Here is a 22712-nt window from a genome sequence, read left to right on the forward strand (position 1 = left end):
GCCTCTGACAAGTGCCTTGTCTCGCCAGCGACATTTCAATAAGCTACACGTTAATTGGCATAAGGTGACATTTCCCAGTGGTATCGAGGTTCTGGACGCTACATGTCTGACGTTGTCTTCATACAACAACGATATGAAAGACGGGAGCCCTGGACACTTCCAAGATGAAAGCAGCCTCCTCCCTATCGATTTCCATCAGCCTTGACATCGGCGCCCACCCAAGCCGTCTCCTTCTTATCCTTTTCCTTCTCCTGTGCCCCACCCCTCAAACCTCCCCATATCCCCTCATACTGCACGCTCCCCCTCCTCAACAACTGACTCGCCGACATGAAGGCGGGGCTGGGACTCGCCGCCCTGGGATTAACCCCATGCCCGACCACTGACGTTCCCATCTCCCCGGTCCCGGCCGCCGCCGACGTAGCCGGAGCAGCAGCCGAAGCAGCCAGCACATTAGGCGGCAAGCCTAGAACGGGAATATTCGCCTCTGGCAGCGCAACGGCTTCACCAGCAGCAGAAGTAGCAGCAGAAAAGGCAGGCGTCATGGCCGCCCCGCCGGCGCTCGTTGTCGCCGGCGCAGCCGTCTTGAGCTCCCTGTAGAACGCCTCGAGCGCGTGCGCGTCCCGACAGAACGCCTCTAACTCGTCCTTGATCCACTCGGGCTCCTGCGCCGTCCACGTCGACCACGCTGCCGTTCCTCCCCCAGCCCCGCTAGAAGCAGCAGCACCTGGTGCTGTTGAGGGCGGGCCTGGTTTGAGTAATTGTTGGCCTTGGCCTGGCATGTTCGAGGTGCTGCTATTTGGCGCCGACACGGCGGCGGGGCGGACGACCGGGGAGAGCAGGGATGAGGTTGCGGTGGTTGGTTTTAAAGCCGGGGATGAGACGGGTGTTGAGCCGCGGACGCCGTAGGCCGCGTTGTAGGAGCCTGGCGTGACGACATGGACGGTGCCGCCGCCCGACAACGTGCTGCCAGCTAGTGGTGGCGGTGGTCCCTGCTGCTGCTGCTGCTCGCCGCGGTTTTCCTTTTGCATTTCCCGCTCCCGTGCCGCCGCAGCACGGCTGCTGTACTGGCGGTTGGCCAGGATTAGAAGGTCGCCGTCATCGGTGATTTCGGCGAGGATCGAGCCTGACCGGTGAATGTACTGCATGTACTTGAAATCGGGCTTGCCCCACGAGTAAGACACGTCCACATTACCGGGAAAGTTGGACGCGGCCTCCATGTCAAGGACAAAGTCGAATTTGCGGAGGATCGCCTTCTGGTAGAAATGACGCCCCGGCTGTGCCTGTGGCGCGAATGAGGTTGGGTCGTAGTAGGTGAGAGGTGACTGATCTGGAGGCGGGGCGGCCAGCTTGATCACGTACGGCCGCCGAAATGGGTTGATTTCGCTGATGGCGCACGCCTCGGCAATAGGCACCTCGACAAGCCGAAGCCCGTATTGAGCTGCCTCGCGCCCCCAGTTCTCGATGGCGTCTTCCACTAGCTTCGCCGTCACGTTCATCCAGTCGACGCGGATGTGATAACAGTTGTCTGGATTATGCAGCCTGTCGTAATGCAGTTCCACGATCTCAGGGCGATACGACCGCCTCCTGTGGTCCACATCGTACTTGATGACCCTGCTGAGCATCACTTTCGGCTTCTTCCCTCCGGTTGGTGCATGTGGCGCCGTTGGCGTTGTCGAGCCCGACGTTGACGAGCTCTCTTCGTTGATCGACATTGGCCGGGGAAAGGTTGAACGTCCCTCTCGCGGAGCCTGCTCCCCCATCGGCGTTGAAGGCACCGACCCCTGACCGCGTTTGCTGTTAAACCAGCCGGGTGGGTGCGGCTTCGCATACTCGCTGCTAATCTGGTAAAAGTACTGTCCGTCTCGGAACGGGTGTCGTTTCTCGACATGGACAAACAAGCCGTCCCGCTTCCCATCTTTGTCCTTCTCGTCGGGACACATGAGCCGGTTGCCCAGAGCCTCGGCCTCTTCGCGGTCTTCCAGGTCATCAAAATTGTCCAGCAGCCAGCTCGTCATATCCGAGCCGATGAAGCAGTTGTAATGCAGCCGGAAGTGCCATCGGCGGTTCTGCATTCGCACGCCTCCACTCTCCACCGGCTGCTGGATAGCTTCGGCGAGCGCCGCCAGATTGATGTTTTTTTTGGAGAACGGCTCCCGGCTCCTCACGAGCTGTCCTCTGCGGTCGACTCCCTCCAAGAGAGGCAGGGTCTCGAGCTCGGCGGCAATGACCACCGAGGCGTCCTCCGTTTTGTAGACGATGTCTAGCGGGTTCACGTCTTTCTTCCTGCGAGGTCCTGAGCCCTGCAGCCGCCCTTCGTTCGGAGGAATATAGCGATGTCTCTGCCACGCTTGGGCTAGTTTCCTGATGCCCTCGATGCGAATCTCTTCTTCATTGTCACCGTTCTCAGTCCCCGGAACAGAGGAGCGCCGGCCCGTCATGGGAATCAAGACAAACCTGGCACGCCAGAACCGGAGATGCTCTGTCAGCTCGTCGTTGTGTCCTGCGACATATGCATCAATGTAATTCCAGTTCCTCTCATCTTTCCGCGGGACGGGATCAAACTCGCTCGTCCTGTACCCGACATCCAGCAGCGTCCGGATCGCCGGCTTGTACAATGTCGGCTCGCTGAAGGATTCTGGCATCGAGTCCGTCGGCTTTCGAACGAAGATATTAACTTCCACCTCGCTACCGTTGACGCATGAAAGCTGGTGTATCGTGTTGCCGACCGACATGAATATACTCGTCCCGTCCTCCATTAAGTGGTCTCTCGAGAAAATGTCGGCAACTTTGACCTGTTTCTGGCCGAGAGCCTTTGCGACAGCCGGGCCAACGACAATCTGGAACCCCTGTGAGAACCGTAGACTAACCAGCTCCCGCAGCAATTCGTCGCGGGACCTCGGTTCCTCCAACAGCTCCTCGTCAAGATTCTGAGACACATTGTAAGGCTGGCGCTCGTACTCGGCTTCAAACTGCGCTTTGGACGGGAAGTACTCGGACGTCAACGGCACGGCGGCCGGCGAACACAGGCTCTTCCACTTCATAACCCTCATTTCCTGGGGCCTAGGAAAAACGTGTTGCCAACGGCTGTACAGCATGGCCATGTCAACATCATTGGGGTCCGGGTTCGAAGGGTTGAGCAAAGTCAACCATGGCGAGAGAGCCGTCTTCGGTGACAAAGTAGACGGCAGTTCCGGTATGGCTCCCGCGAGCAGCTTGGAGTTGTAAAGCTTCTTCTCGTCCTCTGCTCGGATGGCGTTCGAATACCGAAAGTCACGGTCCTGCCCAACAGGCTCTGGGCGGAGCGTGGCTGCGAGGGTCGAGCCAGACAGCATGCTGGCGGCAGACTCGCTTGCTAGGTGATTGTTCCTTATGACAATGGGCCGGGTCGGCGTTTCGGGAGGAAACTGCGGCCCTGGTGCGAATGAAAACGGGGATGCAACTGGTTGCGAGAGGGTTGGAGTGGGAGTTCCTGACGCCAACCTATGAGACGAAGATGGTCGCTGAGCTCTCTTCGCCGGTGTCGCACGCAGGTCTTGTGAACTGCGGGACGGCGTCACAGTCTTAGAAGCGCCCACACTTTCCATGCTCACCTCAGCAGTAGCCGCCTTTGGAGCTGCAATACCGAAGCCCCGATTACCCAGGCTAATGTGGCGCATGAGCTTGGGCGTTTTCATGATCGACGACGACGTCTTGGCTTCCGGCTTCCTGGGCTCGAAGCTTGTACTCCTGCGAGGGCCTGACGGAACCTCGATTCTCTCCGAGTTTGGTCGATGAATCGGAGGAAAGTCCGCTAGGGGTTGTTGGATGGCTGTTGAGGGCCTCCGCTCTGAAAATGATGTCCCGAGAAGGTTAGTATCTTCCAAGATCTGCCGCCTAGGGGTCTCATCATGTTCACGGCCATGCCTCGGATAACTGGCACTCCGACGGGAGGGCAGACGCGCCTTGCAGTCGTCGTACTCTTGCAACTGCTTCCACAGGGATCGCTCTCCAAGTTTATTGTGTCTGTCCGGAGCAAACTTCTGAAAGCCAAAGACGTGGTCAAACAGGGTCTCTGGCACCCGCACATTTCGAACAAGGACATTGCCGTCGAGGTCAAAGTGTGGTTTGGAAATATGGCTTGCGAGGGCTGCCTTGGTGGGAAAGCAAGGGTCCATATGTAGTGGCTTGGTCTCGATCTCGTTCGTCTCCATGACGCTCCGCATCTGCAGGTCATACATGCGGCAACGGATGGGGAACTCGTCGCCAGACAGGGGTTGTGCGACATCTGAAACAGATAATGCAATCCCTTGATAAGACAATTCTTCTTCTGAGGCACCGGTCCAGTACGAGATATGAAGCCACTGCGGTATAGCGGACACCCACTGATCCTGGGAGGGGCCAGGGCCGGAAGCATCGGCATGACGGCTGTTGTCGGTCCTTTTGCTCGGCGAGTAAGAACCTGCAAGGCTGCTGTAGCTCCCAATCTGCAGAGCGTGCTGCTTTGGTGTGCTCCCCTGGCTGAAGTCTACCTTGTTTTTGCGCCGCGCAGGACCGGATGGATGCGGGTTGCGGTACCGAAAAAGTGGCACAGAATGAAGTGGCACCTTTGGAATGCAGATCAGGTCAATGCCGATGCCGTTGCCCACAAGCGCCTCGGTCGTGCGGCGCAGGGCGTCGTACTCGACTTCAAACACGCCAGCGCTGGGACTGATGATTGCGACAGAGACGCCAGTCCTAGTCAAATCCCGATCGATGTAATCATGAGCGTACAAGGACGAGGCCATGTTGATGGCTTCAAGAACGTTTCCGTGAATGGCTCGCGAGGGCTCAGCCTTTATCCTGTTCAGCAGCACCTCTTGATCGCCAGCATCATCGGAAGCGGCGGACGATGCCATGGCTTGCTGGTGATATGTGCTAATGTCTTTGCGGAAATAGTTAAACTCGCGCTTGAGCTGGTGCAGTATCTTGGTCCATTCTCCGCTGCCCATCTCGCTGACAACGACGCGGTAGAAGTCCTTGTAGGGACGGCGGTCTTCTGAGGTCTGAACGCCACTGTAGTAGTCATGGTGGACCGGAGCGCATGCCAACTCGGTGGAAATGCCGGTGTCATACTCGACGCGAGCGAATAAGACGATGGTCACAAGGTGCTTCACCTTCAAGGCGGCCCACTTCTTGAACAGGGCGGGGAGGAAGCCGTTGACAACCTTGTTGAATGTGATCTCGCCGGAGCCATCAGGGTCAAAGTCCCACATCTCACGGGCCATTTGGATGAAGAGCACGTAGCGAGCAGACTCGCTGCGGAAGATGGGCTTGGTGTCGCGGCCAAAGAAAGCGGACTGCACCTTGCGGCCGTCGACATAAACGGTGGTCACCTGGGCCTTGACGGTGCCTAGGAACAAGACCATCTGACCCTTGTAGACGGTCCTCTCGGCCAGCTCTCCGACGGCCATGCGCCACATGTCAGCTCTCGAGAGGTACTGGTCTTTGAAGCAAAGCTCGACATGGGACGCCTCTACGGCCGGGTTACTGGCGTCAATCTGCACCGCTTATTAGCATGACGCATGGGAGATGGGGGGGCGGGCCGGGGCGTACCGGAGTCAGAGTGACTTGGGTGCCTTTTTTCATGCCAAATGCGTCAGCAATGTGCTTTGCGACGTACACCTCGACGGAGGAGTAACGCGTCCTCAGTTCCTTGGGCATGCCCTTGGCGACGCAGATGTAGCGGCGTTCGGGGCAGGCTGCGGAACATCCATCCTTGCGGTCCTGCTTATGGTGCGAATTGTGCGTCGCTTTTTCCGAGTCGGCCTTCAAGACGTCGATAGCCACGAGGCTGCCCGGTTTGATGTCGCGGCCGATCAGGTCGAGGTTGAGAAGCACCTCGTCACGGGCAAACGACTCGTTGACGGTGACGGTCCATCTTCGCTCGGCGAGCAGGCGGGACGAGGCGCCATCGCGAATGGTGGAGTTGCTCGATGCAGTACCGGCGGGCGAATTCGAGTAGGGATGATGCTCGAGGGCGTGGTCATGGCTCGACTTGCTGGACTGGCGGAGATGGAAGGGCCAATTTGTTGGCCCCCTTGCTGACCCCGACGCAGCAGCCGATGAGGCATTGCGCGCAGACATTGAAATCGGTCATTAAGCCAAGTTCCATCGAACGGTCGAGCAATGGCTTTGAGGGGTCATAATGTGCGCGCTGCCAGAATTGGATGACAGAGGAAGTTCTGTTCTTGATGCTCATACTAGTATGGCTTTCGAAGAAAACTAGCTTAGGTCTGTTGAACTGAGTGGGTTCCTTGGCACCAAGATTCACGGACTGAGCACTGATGTTCAATGCGAGACTCTCTGTCAGCACAGATCCATCACAATGACACAGTTCCTGACATAGCGTCATATCATGGCACAATGTCTCTATATAAGGGGGTAATTCCCCTGGGAGGATTAGAGAGGACAATTTTCTGTTCCAAAACAAGAAAGGCACATTCTGAGGCTCCCTAACCCACTATCTTGATCCTTCATTTTGTGTGGTCACTCTGGAATCGTGACTCCAATTCAAGCTTCGTTTCATACCTCAATCTGTTCAATACCATTTGGTTGATCTAAGCTTACTTGAGCATGTAACTGTTGGCTGCCCAACAAGGTCTTCATGCGCGAGGCCTAATCGTCGCCCACTAGTTGTTCTATTCTCTAATAAGTATGTTGGGTAGAGTTTAGTTCTTTTACTCTCATTAGTTTACTTAGAGTGCATCTATACTTTGAATTAGCCCTTTCTTTATTACTAATCTTAACCAGGCTTAGTTTATCTGTCTTTATTAAGGCTATTAATTTATCAATTTCAATTAAAATAATAATTATTCTTCTTCTTCTTACACCGCTATGCCCTAGGGCTCGTCGGACTTTCTACTACTTATTACAAGGAGAACCATGCCTGTAAGGCTGGACTAAAAACCTTTGTCTACTCTATACTGGTCTGATATCCTGAATACATCTACTGTAGCGAAACGAAAGGCACATATATTTAACTAGGCTATCGAACTAGCCTAGTTCTAGCTATGCAGCTAGCCTATACTCTAGGAGCTTCCTAAAACATAGTAGCTACCTGATCACCTTCTTGGCAAGACTTTCCTCTTTGTTTCCCTACCTGTCGAGAACTCTATATAGATCTCTCTACGAGTATATCTCTATAGCCAGCTAGGTCCTTAGCTTTGGTAGTTAGCGCTACTATATAGCTAATTGTTCTACTATTTTCCTACCTAGCCGCATTCGCAGTAGGGAGTAGGTATTCGAGGCACTCTAATTCGGAAAAGGAAGTCTTTAAGGTCTATATGTCACGGCGATTGCGCCGCGCCTGTCAGGACCCATAGGTGAGGCTCGGCGTATAGGAAGCACGGGCCTCTATGAGTTGAAGATCCTGCACCCCGCTGCCGCGAGTTCTATTCGTAGCTCTTTAAGCTACGTCTTGACAATTAAGCCCGCCTATACCTGACGGAATAGAGCCTAGACTATAGCTCAGCCCAAATACAATTGTCATTGTATTATCCGCCTATCCCGCCGTGACATTACGTAGCTCTCACTTATTAGCCGATCATCTCTAACATGATAGCTACCTACCCGCAACTTTTTACGAACTCCAATAACGCGGCAGATTTAGCCGCGTACGTCAGGAAATATCTGGAGAGCTAAATACTATACCTAAGGAATATAGTCGGATACCTTGTAACGGTCCCAGGAGTATATTGCAACTAGCTGGTGACGACTCTACGAGTTTGTCTCGAATAGAAAGAGAAGAAGAAAAAGAGTGAAAGACTATGCAAGATATCTGCCGTCTTATACCTCCACATCCTTGGCCTGTGCGCTGATATCGAACAAGATAGAAGTCCACCGAATCTTGAGTGTTGGCCGAGAGTTTGCCGAGGCCTTCACGGGCCCAGCCCGTTACCTACCTAGCCCCTTTAGAAAAGGAAAACGCTACCCTCTGTACTATCGCCTACGATCACGACGCTACCGTCTTATCCCTCTAAACTAAAATCACGAAACGTAACACGATTATCAGCTACTTGATGGAGCAGCTGAATAAATGAAACCGAGAAATAATCCAGTGAATTATAGAGCTCGAGGTTGAAAAAGCCTAATGCCTCGCCGCTGCTACGCCCACCAAATATACCTTGCCGACCGAACCTACGTCTATCGCGAAACCCTCTGCCAAGCTGTTCGCAGGTACTGCTCTAGGAACTCCTACGCCTACTCCTTCCTTATATTCCAGATCTACCCTTATTAGTAAACGACTCTCAGACCTATATAAATTTGATAGTTCTTATATAAACCTCCGACGATTTATATAGCAGATCTATAGTAAGATGATCGCTAATGCCGACCAATTTCCAACTGCCTCTGCCTATCTAATATACATTACTGGCTGACTAACTAGGAAGGCGTGCTAGCTAATACTATTTAAAATCGCCTATAGACTCTCCTAGTTCCCTGACTACCCTAATATACTTACCTATCTAGAAGCTACCTTTAGCAACCCCAACTGTAAATAGAATATATATTATCATTATTCCTATACCGCTATGCCATAGGGCGTGCCGAACCTTTAGCTATTACTATACAGGAAAACTGCACCCTTACAGGTCAGATGAAAACCCCGTATCGGCAATAAGGAAATGGTTAGTGAGTGAGCCTGCGGGTACATAGGGAGAAGGCCTCCTGGCCTTCACCTTACTATATGTCACGGCGATTGCGCCGTGCCTGCTAGGACCCACGGGTGGAACCCGGCATGTGGAAAGCACGGGCCCCTGTGGGTTAAATATTCTGCACCTCGCTGCCGCGAGATCTGTTCGTAGCTCCTCGAGCTACGTCTTGACAATCAAGCCTGCCCGTACCTGACGGAATAGAGCTTAGACTGTAGTTTAGCCCGAATACAATTGTCATTGGATTGTCCGCCTGTCCCGCCGTGACACTATATTCCGAACGAGATTCGGCCTCTATAGATCATTGGTTATACTATTCAAGATGACTAGAGGCCCTGCTTTATTCCAACAGTTTATTAACGATATGCTACAAGAGTATCTAGATATCTTCTGCATTATATACCTCGATAATATCATAATCTACAGTTATACTAGAGAGGAGCACTTGAGTTATATCCGCAAGGTCCTAACGGCTCTAAGAAGAGCTGGCCTATATACTAAGATCTAGAAGTACAAGTTCTTCAAAGGAGAAACGACCTTCCTATAAGTTATTATCGGTTATTATAGCATCTAAATAGACCCTAAGAAGGTATAGACAATCAGAGACTGGCAGACGCTAACCTGCCTGACCGATATCTAGGCGTTCATTAGATTTAGGAACTTCTACCGGCATTTTATACGCGATTTCTCTAAGATTATTACGCCAATAGTTAATAGTTAACCTAGTCTAGAGGACGCGAAGTTCTAGTAGGTGTCACGGGTGGGACAGACTAATAGTCCGATGGCAGTTGTATTTGAGCTAAGCTATAGTCTGGGCTCTATTCTGTCAGGTACGGTCAGGCTTGATTATCAAGACGTAGCTCAAGGAGCTACGAATAGAACTCGTGGCAGCGAGGTGCAGGATCTTCAACCCACAGGGGCCCGCGCTTCCCACATGCCGGGCCCCACCCGTGGGTCCTGGCAGGCGCGGTGCAGTCGCTGTGACACCTCTTGTTGGATTTGGCAGGTGGTCAGAGAGGGCAGTTCAAGGGTGACCAATGGCTTGGCACCAGGATTCTCAGGATCAGGAACAGGCAGGGAACTTCTGGAAGAACACAGACAGGTACACGATCATCAATTGAGTGGTTGCCCATCCTTTTGGTACCCAACTACTACGGTGCGGCACATTCGTGGCTGTTGGCTTTCCAACACCTCTTTCTGGACCTCGAATTGCGGTTGATCGAAGGCTTGGTCGAAAGTAGTATTAAGGATATCGCTAAGATTAGCTGATGGGTTTAGGAAGAACCTCGCTGCAAAAGCCTCGGCCTTCTAGCCGTCGGTCGTAAGATCTGATTTGCCTAGGCCTCTATATAGTGGTAGCAGTTTCGATAGCTCAGTATATAGTGTCACGGCGGGACAGGCGCACAATCCAATGACAATTGTATTCGGGCTAAACTACAGTCTAAGCTCTATTCCGTCAGGTACGGGCAGGCTTGATTGTCAAGACGTAGCTCGAGGAGCTACGAACAGATCTCGCGGCAACGAGGTGCAGAATATTTAACCCACAGGGGCCCGTGCTTTCCACATGCCGGGTTCCACCCGTGGGTCCTAGCAGGCACGGCGCAATCGCCGTGACATATAGGAAGCTCTTTGTGCGAGCCCATCTTTCTAGTTTCTATAGAAAGCTAGAATTTACCGTAGCCTTCTATAAAGTAGACCTCCAAGCCCTTGGCTGGGCTAGCCGTATAATCGCCGGCTGTATATAGAGGCTCTAGTTGATCTTTCATTTGAGAAAGACCGTAATAGTAATAGATACTGCAATATAAAGTAAAATAATTTAACCGCCTTCTATTATAATTTTATATAACTATAATAGCATTAGTCTCATTAGTCTACAGGCTATATCAGCTATCTTTAAGATAATTCAGGTTGCTAATACTTCCTGCCACTTTGATGCGGGATGCACCAGGGGGAAGGCCAAGTATGGGTATATCTGTATTGCTGGAAGAAGGATGGAGATTCACAAGTCGGTGTCGCGCATCCTGCATGCAAGATAAACTGGCATGGCGGGGCTACGGGCGCACAGACCTTTGCAGCGGGGCTACTCTACCATGATGCCTTCCGGTATCACACTTTCAGGATAGAAGAGGCATCAACTTCTCACTTTTATATCCTGCATCAGTTACCCCTAAACCCCTGAAGAGCAACAAAGCACAAATCAGCACTACAATCTCGAACCATATCTATTCTAATTACTGGCACTTAGCTTTGCCGTCATTCTCAGTCATGTACATTTCAGCCCTTGATCCGTGTACACAAACACGCCGTCACACAGGCCTCACTGCACTCGCCATCCATTTAGCTCGGTGAAACCCTCCGTTTGTGTCCCCTTGCTGCACTAGCGTTGCTCCGAGGTTTGGTGACATGTTCGAAGAACGATTGGTACCGGACCTGCTGACTGCCGTGTCATTATTGAGGCAATGTTAAGCAGCCTGAAGCATCCCTTCAACCATCTCACGACGCTGAGTCTACAGGTTTCCCCCTTGTTGCCATTCCCAACTCCAGTGACCTGGCATAAGATAAGGTATCAATCATGTCTTAGGCCTCCACATATGGCTGTACTCTCCTCCGCGTCACCTAACTTCCCGGCCTCTTCCGGGCCCAAAGACCTGTGCATTCGGTGGCCCCAATCCTGGTGCCTCCCGTATTCAATCACTGCCCCGGTCCGCTGAGAGCAGACGACATTCTCCTTTGCGGGGGGTCTTCGATGCGGCCTATTGTTCTCTGTTCCTCCCCGGTACACTAATCCTTCAAGATTCTGTGCCCACTGGCGAGAAAAGCCACCGATTCCAGCCCAGTTGTCAGCAAGCCTCGAGGCCACTTCGACTGTGTACTGGGAAGCCCAACGCCATAGTACAACCCCTCTGGTTTTCTCGTCACTCCTTCTCACTCCCGCTCGGATATCGCTGTTTTGGAACACAATATCCTTCTCGAGTGGTTGGGTTGCGGCGAACCATCGACGCGCAAAGGCTGCATCATGACCTCCAAATTCAGCGACAAGCGGAGGGTTTCGGTGGCCGTGGCCATCTCTGTCGCCCTATTCTTCGGCGAGATCGCAGGTTAGTGGCGGAATAGAACCTAGAGACCGAAATATGATCGCTGACTTGACCGCTTACCAGCGGCCTACAAGACGGGCAGCCTTGCTCTCATGGCCGATGCCTTTCATATCGTGAGCAGAGCCACACTCTATGCTACCAAATCAATACTGACATGGTATTTGGCAAAGCTGAACGATGTTCTCTCTTATGGCGTGACGCTGGCTGCCATCCTTGTATGTCTTCTTACTTTTCCTACCGGCGTTGCACAGACATACACTGACCGTCCTTCTAGATCACGAAGAAGCCCAAGTACCGCCAGGATCTCTCCTTTGGCTGGCAGCGGGCTCGGGTGCTCGGAGCCTTCTTCAACGGATCTCTGCTGCTCGCCATAGCGTTCAGCATTCTTCTCCAGTCTACCGAGCGCTTCATCTCGCTGAAAAGAATTGAAGACCCGATGCTTGTCCTTATCATGGGCGGCGTTGGCCTCGGCTTGAATATCATCACAGCTGCATTCCTACATGGTCAGCACGTCCGGTAACCCGAGTGCATCTGAGACACGGGCTGACCTAGCTGCTGTATTTAGAACATCACGGTACACATCACCATAACCTCAACCAACAACAGCAACGGCAACGGCGACAACAACAGCACCAACTTCATTTCCAAGGTGACCCCGATTCCGAAGTCTCGTTTGGAACTGCGCTCTCTTCCCTCATCTGCCTGCACCATGACCACAGCCAGGCGGAATGCCCCTTCGACCCTGACTCCCACGCTGGCCACCGGCATACCGGCCACTCCATCCAGGCTCCCGGCAGGGACCTTGGTATGTTGGGCGCTGTTCTGCACGTCTTCTCGGACTGCCTAAGTAACGTGGGCGTTATCATCGCCGCGCTCATCGTGTGGCTCACATCTTGGTCGGCCAGATACTACGCCGACCCGGCCGCCAGCATAGCCATCTCGGCCATGATTGTATGGTCCGCGATCCCCCTAGTCAAGCGCAGCGGGGCCATCCTCCTGCAAAGCGCGCCGCCGGGGGTCAACCTCGACGATATCAAGCACGACATCAAAAAGGTATATAAACCGACTCCCTCACCATACCCCACAGCCCTCCCAATCATCATCCATCTTAAGAAATTAAAAAATAAAAAGAAACCCAAATATACCGACGCCCTTCGCTAACCCACCACTCTCGGCGGTAACATAACACAGATCCCCGGCATAATCTCAGTGCACGAGCTCCACGTCTGGCGTCTCGACCAGGCCAAGGCCGTCGCGTCGGCGCATATTGTCGTTTCGGACCCGGACGTCGCCAGCTTCATGGCCAAGGCAAAGACCATCAGGGAGTGTCTACACGCCTACGGTATCCACTCGGGGACGCTGCAGCCGGAGCTCTCGGCGACCGTTGCCGTCGCCAACTGCCCCGCAAGCAGTACGATTGCTGAGACCGGTAATACGAGTGCTGTCACCGACGGCGCCGCCGCTGCTCCGGAGGTTTTTGGCGGTGGCGCCCCCCAAGGCTGCCAGCTTGTCTGCGGCAATGGCGTGTGCGGCCATCTCATGTGCTGCGGTGGACCGGTTCAAGTTTGAGGGAGGTTTTTTATGCGGTGACTTTCTAAGGGTATCGGATGAGCAGGCTTGGGACTGGCTCAAGTTCATGGGGGATCGCCTTATGACTAAGATCTCGATCCGGCCGCGGTTAACAGGCACAAGTCCATGCCGCATCTTTGGCCTCAACAAAAATTGCACATTTGATAGAGTGCTAGTTTTTCAGAATCGCAGTCTGAGCGCCTTCTTCCCTCCCGTGTCTCGTCATGCACTTGACAGAGAGGAAAAGCAGTGCATACACGGCTGAGAAATGGGGGGTCAATAGATGCTCAATAGCGTTCCGTTACTCAACAGTGACCGTGACCCCCTGCCCCAAGGTTAGCGCCCTCGACGATAATGATCTGACGCTCTGTGTCGAAGAGGAGGATACAGAACCTTGTAGACATTGTACCTTAGTTCATCACCAAGCTGTGAGCAAGGCGAATCCGATGAGTTTCCTAGTAGGGCTGAAGAACATAATAATAGCCCAAATCCAGTGTACAGCTTGGCCGTCTTAATTAGCCGATGTCCAGCGAAGCATATCACTTGTGCTCGAACCGGATGAACCCCCAAGAGACAAGAGAGCATGTGTGTGCAAGTCGTCCTGAAACATCTCTGATCCTGGACGAGGTTTCTGGGACCCTCAGGACGTGGCTCATCACTTCTCCTGTCGATCCACGCGCCTTCCCCAGAACCACCGCTCGACTACGTCGCCGGCATCCAGGGCATGCAATTGCAGGGAGATCTGCACCTCCCGTCCTGGTAGGCACGGGTTGAATTGCGAATTGATGACTCTTGATTGATGACGCAAGGAACGTGTCTCGGCTGTGCAACCCTGAAAGTGGAATGCACGCAGTCCTATAGCGGCCCCCTCTGGCAGCTCTCTTCCCCTTTTTTCGACATTCAGTTCCAACTCCGTGCGCAACGCTCCTGTTCCATGCCCTTCTGACTAGGTGATGATGGACGAACAGCAATTGCGCTCTGACTGACTGCAAGCTGTAATGTAATGCACGTGTCAAAAATTACCGCCAATTCAATCCTGCGACATTGGATATGTCATGCATATGGTCTCGATACACGTTTCGAGAACTCAAGGCGAACAGAGAGCGGTCCTCCCGGGGATTAAGGCAGACGGAAGGTTATCCAAGGGCTGCCGCGCGCAGGAGAGACTACGCCCGGCTCCAGCTAAGAGGGTGCCCACTCTGTTCCAGGCTGGGGATGGTGAGGTTCGGGCATTGCTTGGGAGATCATGCTCACGTGTCGTCTCGCTTCCCTCTCGCTTGCCCACGGCAGCCCGGATCCGTGGTCTCGGACCCAGGAGACAGGGGATAACGTGGGGGCGGGGCCATTGTTGACAATCGTAGCGCCTCGTGAATGTGCGGTCGAACCTTTGCTGCGTGTTGAAAAACTCGTAATTGGCACCGATACCTGAGCTGCTCTCTTATCTCGTCCGGTACGATACAAGTACAAATGCGGCGGTCTCCTGTCTGCGTCGTGTCAGCTCCGTTGGCTGGACGTCTGGGAGCGAGCGGCCCCGTTTTCTGGAGAGGGAAACAGAGCAGAACCAGCCCATCATCTAGAACCGCCATGGGTAGAACACCATAAGCTCGGTTTCCCCGTTTGACCGCGTCAGCCCCTCGCTTGGACTATGTACAATACCTGGCTGTGTGGCATCCGGACCTGCAGAACACAGGGGGGCCAAGCGCTAGGCCGTTGATACTCTCGCCTGCAACCCAACTATGTGTGTCAAAACGTCAGCGAGATGCTTGGTGCCCCTCATGGACGCAGGTTGGTTGCCTGGAGTTTTGCGCTGCAAAGCAGTTGTAGGTGGCCAGGTTGCTGCAAGACTTGAGGTCTTTAGCAACGTGCGGGGGGTCCGACTCGTGGGGCACGGCTCGGCCGAGTCGCCTGGCGGGCTCAATTGGCTGATGGACTGCGAACGACAGATATGGAGGTTGTCATGTTTCCCATTCCGCGCCGTGACAAGCGTAGGTTACACTGACAGTGGGCCGCGCTGCAGGTTGGCTCAGCAATGATCAGTCAATCGCAAGCACGCATTTCTGGCGGTAAGGCTGTCCGTCTCAACGCATGGAGCTGCACACAGAAGACGGGAAGACGGCCGAAGAGAGTGCTGTCGATCCTAGAATCTCCGCAAGACGGATGTATGAAGAACCAAGATAAGGAACGTTGAGGTCCTTGGGTGAGATGGGAGAGCAGCCCCCCAACCGGCAATCTCGATGCAGGAGCAGAAGTGAACAACGCCATTGCATACACTGCATCCTAAATAACGTCCTGCACATTTCTATTATTGTTAGATGAACGGCTCGGAAGGGCAACCGACAACGGCCGGGCCGCTGTAACGTCAGTAACAACCGTGACCCGTGTTACGGCAGTGTTAGTTGGCTTCTTTTGAGTGAAGCCGACGGGTTGAGCTGGGGTCGTAAACAAGGTTTCCATCTGATGACATGTGAAGACTTACTCCTCTGCTGTTTTCACATTGCCGACCTGATCCGGATGTATCTTCTTCCACCTCCTCTTACACTGCGCAGGGATGCGTGGACCTTGTCTCCATCCATCTTGCTGCACTCTAGTGCCGCAGTCAACCCCAAGCTTGAAAACTTTCCACGCTGTCTGATCAGGCGGGACGATAATGAAACTTGGGGAAAAGGAACGGAGGGAGGACACTTACGTTATCAGGCGACTTGCCGTTGCCCTGCGCATGACGAATGATGGCGGGAGTTTGAAGGGAAAGAGATGGGGATTTTGGGGGATTTGGTACGGAGCAGTCCAAGTCCGGTCCAGTACCTAAGGTACAGTAGTCGGGTCTCGCCGAGGAGTGGAGTCGGTTGCAGCCCTGCCTATTTGCCCAACTGGCGTTACAAATTGGCAGCAAGCAAGCAACCGAACCGTGGCCCCGCTCTTGTGCAGCTTGGTCGAGCCGCTTCGAATTGGCCCAGCGAATCCAGCCCGTTGCAATAGCTTTCCGTTGCTTCTTGGGCCTGTAACTTGGCCACCCACATGCCGCCTGCCTGCCGCAGCTAGTTACCCCGAGCTTGGATGCGCGCAACGCGGGACCTCAATCGCCGCAATCGTCGTCACCGCCATTTGGACCCGGGGTGCCCCGCAGACTGGAAAGAGGGTGCTACCAAACAATTGACATGCTCGATGCTTTCCGTGGCTTCGAAACCACATGCTAGACGCTGCAGCCGCGCCCGGCGAACAAATCTCCTGCTCCACTCCTATTTACCGTATCGATACCTTCTCGGTGCTCGTCTTCTCCCCTCCTCTCTCTGCACTTCCCAGGAAGCCCCCCAGTCGTTGCGGCCAAGACCCGTCCATCTCGGTATGTTTCTCCACATGCTGATCAAAACCACGCATGCACAACTGTGGGCGCTGTTCTCGTCTTGCTAACCGCCCGAAAGAGTTGCGTAAGAGGTTGCTTGTCATGACCTCCACGTCTAGGCCGGTAGTTCTCCTTGATCCATCCATCCAAGCCCAGCCCGGGCACTCGTCACTCTCTCAGTCAGCTCCACCAGCGACGGGGAACGCATCCTTTTGCTTTTGTTGACACGGAAACTGGTAGCGTACATGTACCGGTATGCTCACGCGACCCTTCGACAGAGCCGTTCCTCAACTATCGCGGTCCTTACAACGGCTTGCTCTGCCACATCTCGAGTCTGGCGACTTTGGACACCTCACTTCATGGCGCATCCGCCAACTCCACCGCCCACGATGCTAGTCCGGCGCATGGCCCCCTTTTGATCTGCTGAAACGACTGTCGCCCACGATTCCTCGAGACTCACGTTTTGATATTTTTTTCTGCTAGCTCGCCCAACGCCTTGGGATGCTTGGGAAGCTCTTCAACCTCGGCGCTGGCTCCGGGACGGGGCCGCTGCTCTCAGCTCAGCCCCCGCCAGCCAGACCCTTTCCTCTGGAGTCGGTCCAAGAAGACATTCACACGCGGCACCTGCTCTTTCCGGACCCCCAGGACCTGTATGAGCACCGCGTTAACCAGCTGTACCCGCTATCCAGCGGCGCCACCACTCCTACCGGATCTTCGACGAACGCCTTTGATTACAATGCCGACATCGAGCTCGACGTGCGCGATGTCCGCATCATTATCATGCAGGACGCCCTGAGCTCTGTCGCGGCCTCCCTCCTCTATGACAGTCAGCCTGCGCCTCCCGTCCCGACCGCATCCATGGACCGGCCCTCTGCGACTGCCGGGTCTTATTCCGTCCAGGAGCCCCGCCGGACCCCGGCCTCCCCGCGGAAACCCAGCGTCAGCTACTCGCAGCGCCCCGCTGTCATCCAACCCGGTAGCCCCAAGATCCGCCAAGGCGCATTCGACAGGAGGCCCTCAGTCCACAGTCGCGGCCAGGGTCATGTCGAGAGCGAATCCCAGCGCGCCTGGCGCGAGTACCGCGAGGAGCTGGCCATCTTTTCCAGCTGCATATTTGGCAATTCGGAGCTTATGGCATACAAAGGCACCTCGACCAAGGTTCACGTCGTGCCTTCAGACGCACGACCGGCCGAGTCCCCCTCCGTTTTTGGCGACGGCCGGGGATCCTTGGGCAGGTCTACCATGAGGGCAAGCCGGCTCTCACAGTCCTTTTCTTCCTCCGAAAGCCCTTCGCCCTTTCCGCCACCTGCTCCGTCAGGCGGCCCGACCCGGACACACGACCGAAAAAAGGTTCTGATAACGAGATTGTTCCCTGTTAATCTCCCTCTTGACGACGACCTGCCATGTCTCCATGGCACCTTCTCCGAAGAAATGACAGGTTACCCGTTTCCGCACAGCACCGAGGAAGTGAAGGCCAGGAAGAAGAAGTTTCAGCCCAGGCAAAAGAGGACTCCCATGTATGCCGTCGCCCTCATCATCACCCTGCCTTCCTCCACGGCCCATTCCACGCCGGCCACCGTGCGATCCAGTTTCAGAGGTCCCAGCTCGTATGCCGAGCAAGACTCGTTCCCGTCATCATTTGGCTCCACCCGACGCTCCGGCTGGGCGTTGGTGCAAGGTGGGCTCGGCGGACCGGATTCCTTCGAGACCAATTACGGCATAGACATGGAGGATCAAATCGACGCCATTACGCAGCACTGGGACATAATCATGCGCACCCTGAGCCATTTGCAATTTCTTGTTTCCGGCACCCTTTTTACCATGCTCAAACAAACTGATCTCTCCACCCCGGATCCGCTTCCTCTCCAGCTAGCCAGGGCTTCGTCGGTATCTGGCAGGCGCCGCGAGGACGGGCAGCCGGTCAAGAATCCCAAAACAAACGCCAAGCATATCACGCTGCTTCCCAACTGTCTCCTGGACAATCGAACCATCAGCACCGAGGTTGAATTCGCGAAGACACGAATTGTCGCCGGTATCCGGGCTTGCCGCGTGACTACAGGACAGAACAGGTGGCCGATTTGGCGGGAGGAAGCTCGCTGGGTAGCCAAGTGGGCTGGCGCAAGGGAGCAGGGCTTTTTCTTCTTCAACCTGCTCACAGGATTCTTGGCAACGCACACCGACTGGCTCCAGGCATTGAGCCCACCCGCGTATCGCCGTCGACACCTTATCCAGCAGCAGCAGAAAGGCCGGTCCGACGAAGATACTATGGTCCCCGCTCGGACCGTCATACTGAGCGACAACAAGATAGCTGCGCGACGGCTTGTTTTTCTTCTGTCCGCATTCTTGCCAGCTTCCCAGCAGCTTACAGGAATACGAACTCACCAGCCTAGCACCCCAGCATCCTTTGGCGGCCTCTCGCAGTCGCCTCCGTCTTTTGTTGTCCCCGTTCTCAAGGAAGAATCTTTGCGCAGGAAGCTCAACCGCCGGACAGGCTCGCGTATGCCGTCTCACTCCCGCAACCTGAGCCTGCAGACGCACAACGTGCGTCCCGGTGCTGTTCCGCCGCCTCTGGCGCACCTTAGCATGGAAGCCAAACATGAGCGGCGGGCTTCGGATGCCGCTTCAATCCGGGCCACCCACTTGCCTATCCGAGGGAGCGACCCGAACGCGCGGAAGAGCGGCGCTGCCACTACCGCGACCATCACCCCCGAGACTAGCATTCCGCACTTCTCTACCGTTCACCGGCCCGAACTCTTCGCACAAGGACTCCCTGGGAGCAGCAACAGCGCAGCCGCCGATGATCTGAAGCGATTGACTAGGGATGATAGCCCGGCGTCTCAGGGTTCCACGGCCGGGGAACGGAGGCAGAGTTCGAGATGGAGTGTCATCAGCGGCCTTTGGAATGCTCGGAGGCGAGACTCGACGGGCAGATCTCCTGCGCCGAATGAGGGACAAACTGCAAGACCGGGGCCTCCTGCAAAAGCGCGCCAGCCTTCGATTGCCGGGTCTTCCAAGACGACCCCAGAGGCCGGGTGTGCTGGAGGTCCGAAGTGCGCACCAACTGCCGTTGCCCGCGAGGATGTGGCCACCGGTCCCAGAGATCCCACCGCTCCGCCCCGGGCCTCTGCTGATACCTTGGGGCCCAGGGAGCGAACCGGTGCCGTGCAGAAGACGGAGAGGACTCCAGACCCAACCGGCGCCTTTGAGTCGCCGGTCAAGACCTCAATCAACATCGACGATGGCGTTATTGATGTGGATGTCCCGTTGCCGGATTTCATCACATCCTTCGAGAGCGCAGTGAGCTCGCCATCTAGCAGCGGCTATCTCTCTGCTTCGGGTTTTGGTACTGGTCTCGATGCGTTCGAGCAGTCCTTCCGCTTCGCTGCCGACGAAGACATCCCGCTCAACGTTGCCGGTTGGTTGCAGTACTACCACCCGGACTTTGTGTTGCAGGCACTCCCGGCTCAGCACTCCGACATCCTGGAGCAAATCAAGGAATCGATGCGCGCCGAGCCTACCCCGACACTATACCCTGCAACAGCATCGGAGGAAACGGCCACAGAAAAGTGGATCGACATCACCTCGGCCATCGTGGCCGACACAACTACGTTTACTATCACAAGCATACGTTGCCGCCGTCTGGTCAAGCTAACCCGGAATACCTCTGCACCGCCAACCTCAACCACGCCATCGACTCCCGCGGTGTCGGCGGCCACGACCCCGCCATCGTATGAGACGCAACTGAAGGAGGAGTTCATCGAAGAACCCGTCGTTGTCTTTGACGACGCTCTCATCGAGGCTGTCGAGCGCGTCATTGCCGCGGCCGGCACCAGTACTGAAACGACGGCGAGCAAAGCGAACTCGACCAGCTCGTCTAGGTCGACTAGCAAGCGCAGAGAGAGGGACAGGAGGGATAGCTTGTCGGCTGCTGCTGCTGCGGCGGCGGCGGCGGCCGGGTCGCCGGCAGATGCACGTTCCGACCATGGCGAGGTTCAGCAAGGGCAGGGGCAGGCTCAGCATCATCATCATCCAGGGCAGGCACTCGTGCCGGTGGTGGTGTCTGCGCGGGAAGTGCCGCGGTCCAAGTGCAAGACTGTGCTGCTGTCGGCATTGGAGGATATTATCCAGGATGTTATTATGGAGAGAGAGCAAGACCAGGAGCTGGATCAGCGTGGGGCCGGGCCCGCTGCCGCTGTTGCTGCGAGGGAGAGGACGAGGGAGAAGGAGAGCCCCCTGCGTGGAGCGGTCAGGGCTTGGATAGAGAGCTTGGATCTCGTTGGTGATTCTTGAGCGCTTCCTGCTATTACTTGATACCCCCTACCTTTTTTATTCTGTTCTTCTCAAAATTGTTACTAGCAGCGTATGCGGTTAGCTCGGCATGATATGGGCATGGTTAAGACGATATCATCTTTTGGCTAGGCTGACTTGACATTGAGGATGAGAATAGGACCAGCATTGCATGGCCAAGCGTTGTACACGTTGAAGCGGAGGCTGAATACAAATTGATCATATTTCCATCCGTCTCCATTTCCGGATCCAGCCTCGATGTGGTTCGTCGTGAGTCTGCTCCCAACAGCGATAGTTGTACATCGCAGTATACCTTGAGAGTCCTTCAAGTTCCATCCCTGAGCCAAAGGGGAATTAATATCTCTTAGTTTGGCCGGTCACGGTGTCCCCCCATCTTCCGTGGAATGGCGCGCAGGTACCGTTTTTTGGCTGAGCCCACGGGCGCGTAGCATCGCCTCGGCTGATGTCGTTTCCCAAGCCATGGTACTGTACGCGGGTCATGGTAAACGATTCACGGCAGTAACGCTCAGGGTCGCAGTCCCTGCACGCCAGACCATTCCACGGGTCCATAGGGTGATTTAGAGCTTTGCTGCCCGGCGTCATTTGTTGCGCGTCGCAAATGGTTGCTCCCATAACCACACGTCGCAGGACTCCCAACCCTGAGCCCTGTTTTCTTTCAAGTCATCGGCTGGACCAGTCGGTACTTCCCACGCCTCCTCCAACCTGTAGGTATCTCATTAGGATGGTCCTCCGACCTTGACTCGGTTGTGTCAGAGGAGGGGTGCCCTGTGCAAGGAGGCGTGCTTTCTTCACCCCATCATCGTTCTTTCATGTTATCCTACAAGACCGACGTTTGTCTTTGCCTTGTCTCTTGCAAGACCTGCTTGGACGTCCGCGAAACAGGGGTTCCGAACCAGACACGGGACCGGGCACATCCGGAGAGTGGGGATGCACTGCATGGCTGTGTTGTTGGCCTGAAAATATGAGAGGTGCAAGCGGGCGCTTTCCCAGTCATGAAACTAGCAGGGTCCTTCCGACGGGGGCGTCCTAGAATAGCGCACCTGTGTTCAATTTACATTCCTGATCGAAGGAGCTGAGCATCGCGAAGTGGATGCGCGTCGCGTCTGTCTGTATCCGTACCATGGGTTGGTGTTGAGTCGGTAGCGGCTAAAGGGGGCGGTTAAATGTCCGGGGAGACGCTGCTGGTGGACGAGTGCGAGTCCCGGCGCTAGTACCAGAATAATCAAGGTAGCGAGGGATGGCAGCGACAGCGGCGGCTGCAACAGGTTCCTGCTGTATGTACTCCGTACTGCTGTGTTGTGGATGGGCCACTGCAGTGCTCACACGTTCAGGAGAATGTAAGAGTTGGGGTTTTTTTTTTGGGGGGGGGGGGGGGGGGGGAAGGGGGATGGACCGCAAACAAGGTTCAACGGCGAGCTCAAAGCTAAGTAAAGATGTTGCTGGAGAGGACTGCATCTGACCGTTTTCCGTGCCGTTGAGGGCCCGGCGAAAGAGCCGTTGCTCGGGTCGTACTGTGCTCGAGCCATATCAGTCCCTTTGTAGTTCGCCCGCTTCGAGAACATCGCAGAATCGGCCAGCTACGAGGGATATGCCGTACGTCCCACGGAACAAGAAGTGAGTGGGAAGTGAACCAAAATTAGAGGCGACAGCTTTATACATAGCCACTGTTTCGGCTCGTTTGCTCTCCATCCTCTACTTGCACCACAAGATCCATGAAGAGAAGAAGGCGAT

General features: G+C 54.9%; 4 protein-coding genes across 4 annotated transcripts; 2 read left to right on the forward strand and 2 right to left on the reverse strand.

Moving 5' to 3' along the window:
* Positions 1 to 182: 182 nt before the first annotated feature.
* N657DRAFT_688722 (uncharacterized protein) lies at positions 183 to 6263 on the reverse strand (the record flags this gene model as incomplete). Its single annotated transcript, XM_062796955.1, has 2 exons — positions 5572 to 6263; positions 183 to 5516 (listed from the first exon to the last, which is right to left on the reverse strand). Exons 1-2 carry the CDS (start codon positions 6100 to 6102, stop codon positions 183 to 185), a joined length of 5865 nt encoding a protein of 1954 aa, XP_062649881.1. The 5' UTR covers positions 6103 to 6263.
* Positions 6264 to 11533: 5270 nt separating this feature from the next.
* On the forward strand, positions 11534 to 13445 carry N657DRAFT_292780 (cation efflux protein). Its single transcript, XM_062786643.1, has 6 exons — positions 11534 to 11767; positions 11828 to 11877; positions 11935 to 11979; positions 12039 to 12267; positions 12330 to 12817; positions 12938 to 13445. Exons 1-6 carry the CDS (start codon positions 11686 to 11688, stop codon positions 13331 to 13333), a joined length of 1290 nt encoding a protein of 429 aa, XP_062649882.1. The 5' UTR covers positions 11534 to 11685; the 3' UTR covers positions 13334 to 13445.
* Positions 13446 to 15235: 1790 nt separating this feature from the next.
* On the reverse strand, positions 15236 to 16043 carry N657DRAFT_642886 (uncharacterized protein). The gene is made up of 3 exons (XM_062792432.1): positions 16020 to 16043; positions 15810 to 15917; positions 15236 to 15632 (listed from the first exon to the last, which is right to left on the reverse strand). The coding sequence occupies exon 3, from the start codon at positions 15593 to 15595 to the stop codon at positions 15371 to 15373; it is 225 nt and encodes a 74-aa protein (XP_062649883.1). The 5' UTR covers positions 15596 to 15632; positions 15810 to 15917; positions 16020 to 16043; the 3' UTR covers positions 15236 to 15370.
* Positions 16044 to 17162: 1119 nt separating this feature from the next.
* Positions 17163 to 20963, forward strand: N657DRAFT_568816 (uncharacterized protein; the record flags this gene model as incomplete). The annotated part of the gene is made up of 1 exon (XM_062788615.1): positions 17163 to 20963. A coding segment is annotated over one exon (3801 nt), but the record flags the coding sequence as incomplete, so codon positions are not given.
* Between the last annotated feature and the right edge of the window lie 1749 nt (positions 20964 to 22712).

Source organism: Parathielavia appendiculata (genome assembly GCF_033297405.1).
Source record: "Parathielavia appendiculata strain CBS 731.68 unplaced genomic scaffold N657scaffold_3, whole genome shotgun sequence".
Classification (NCBI taxonomy): domain Eukaryota; kingdom Fungi; phylum Ascomycota; class Sordariomycetes; order Sordariales; family Chaetomiaceae; genus Parathielavia; species Parathielavia appendiculata.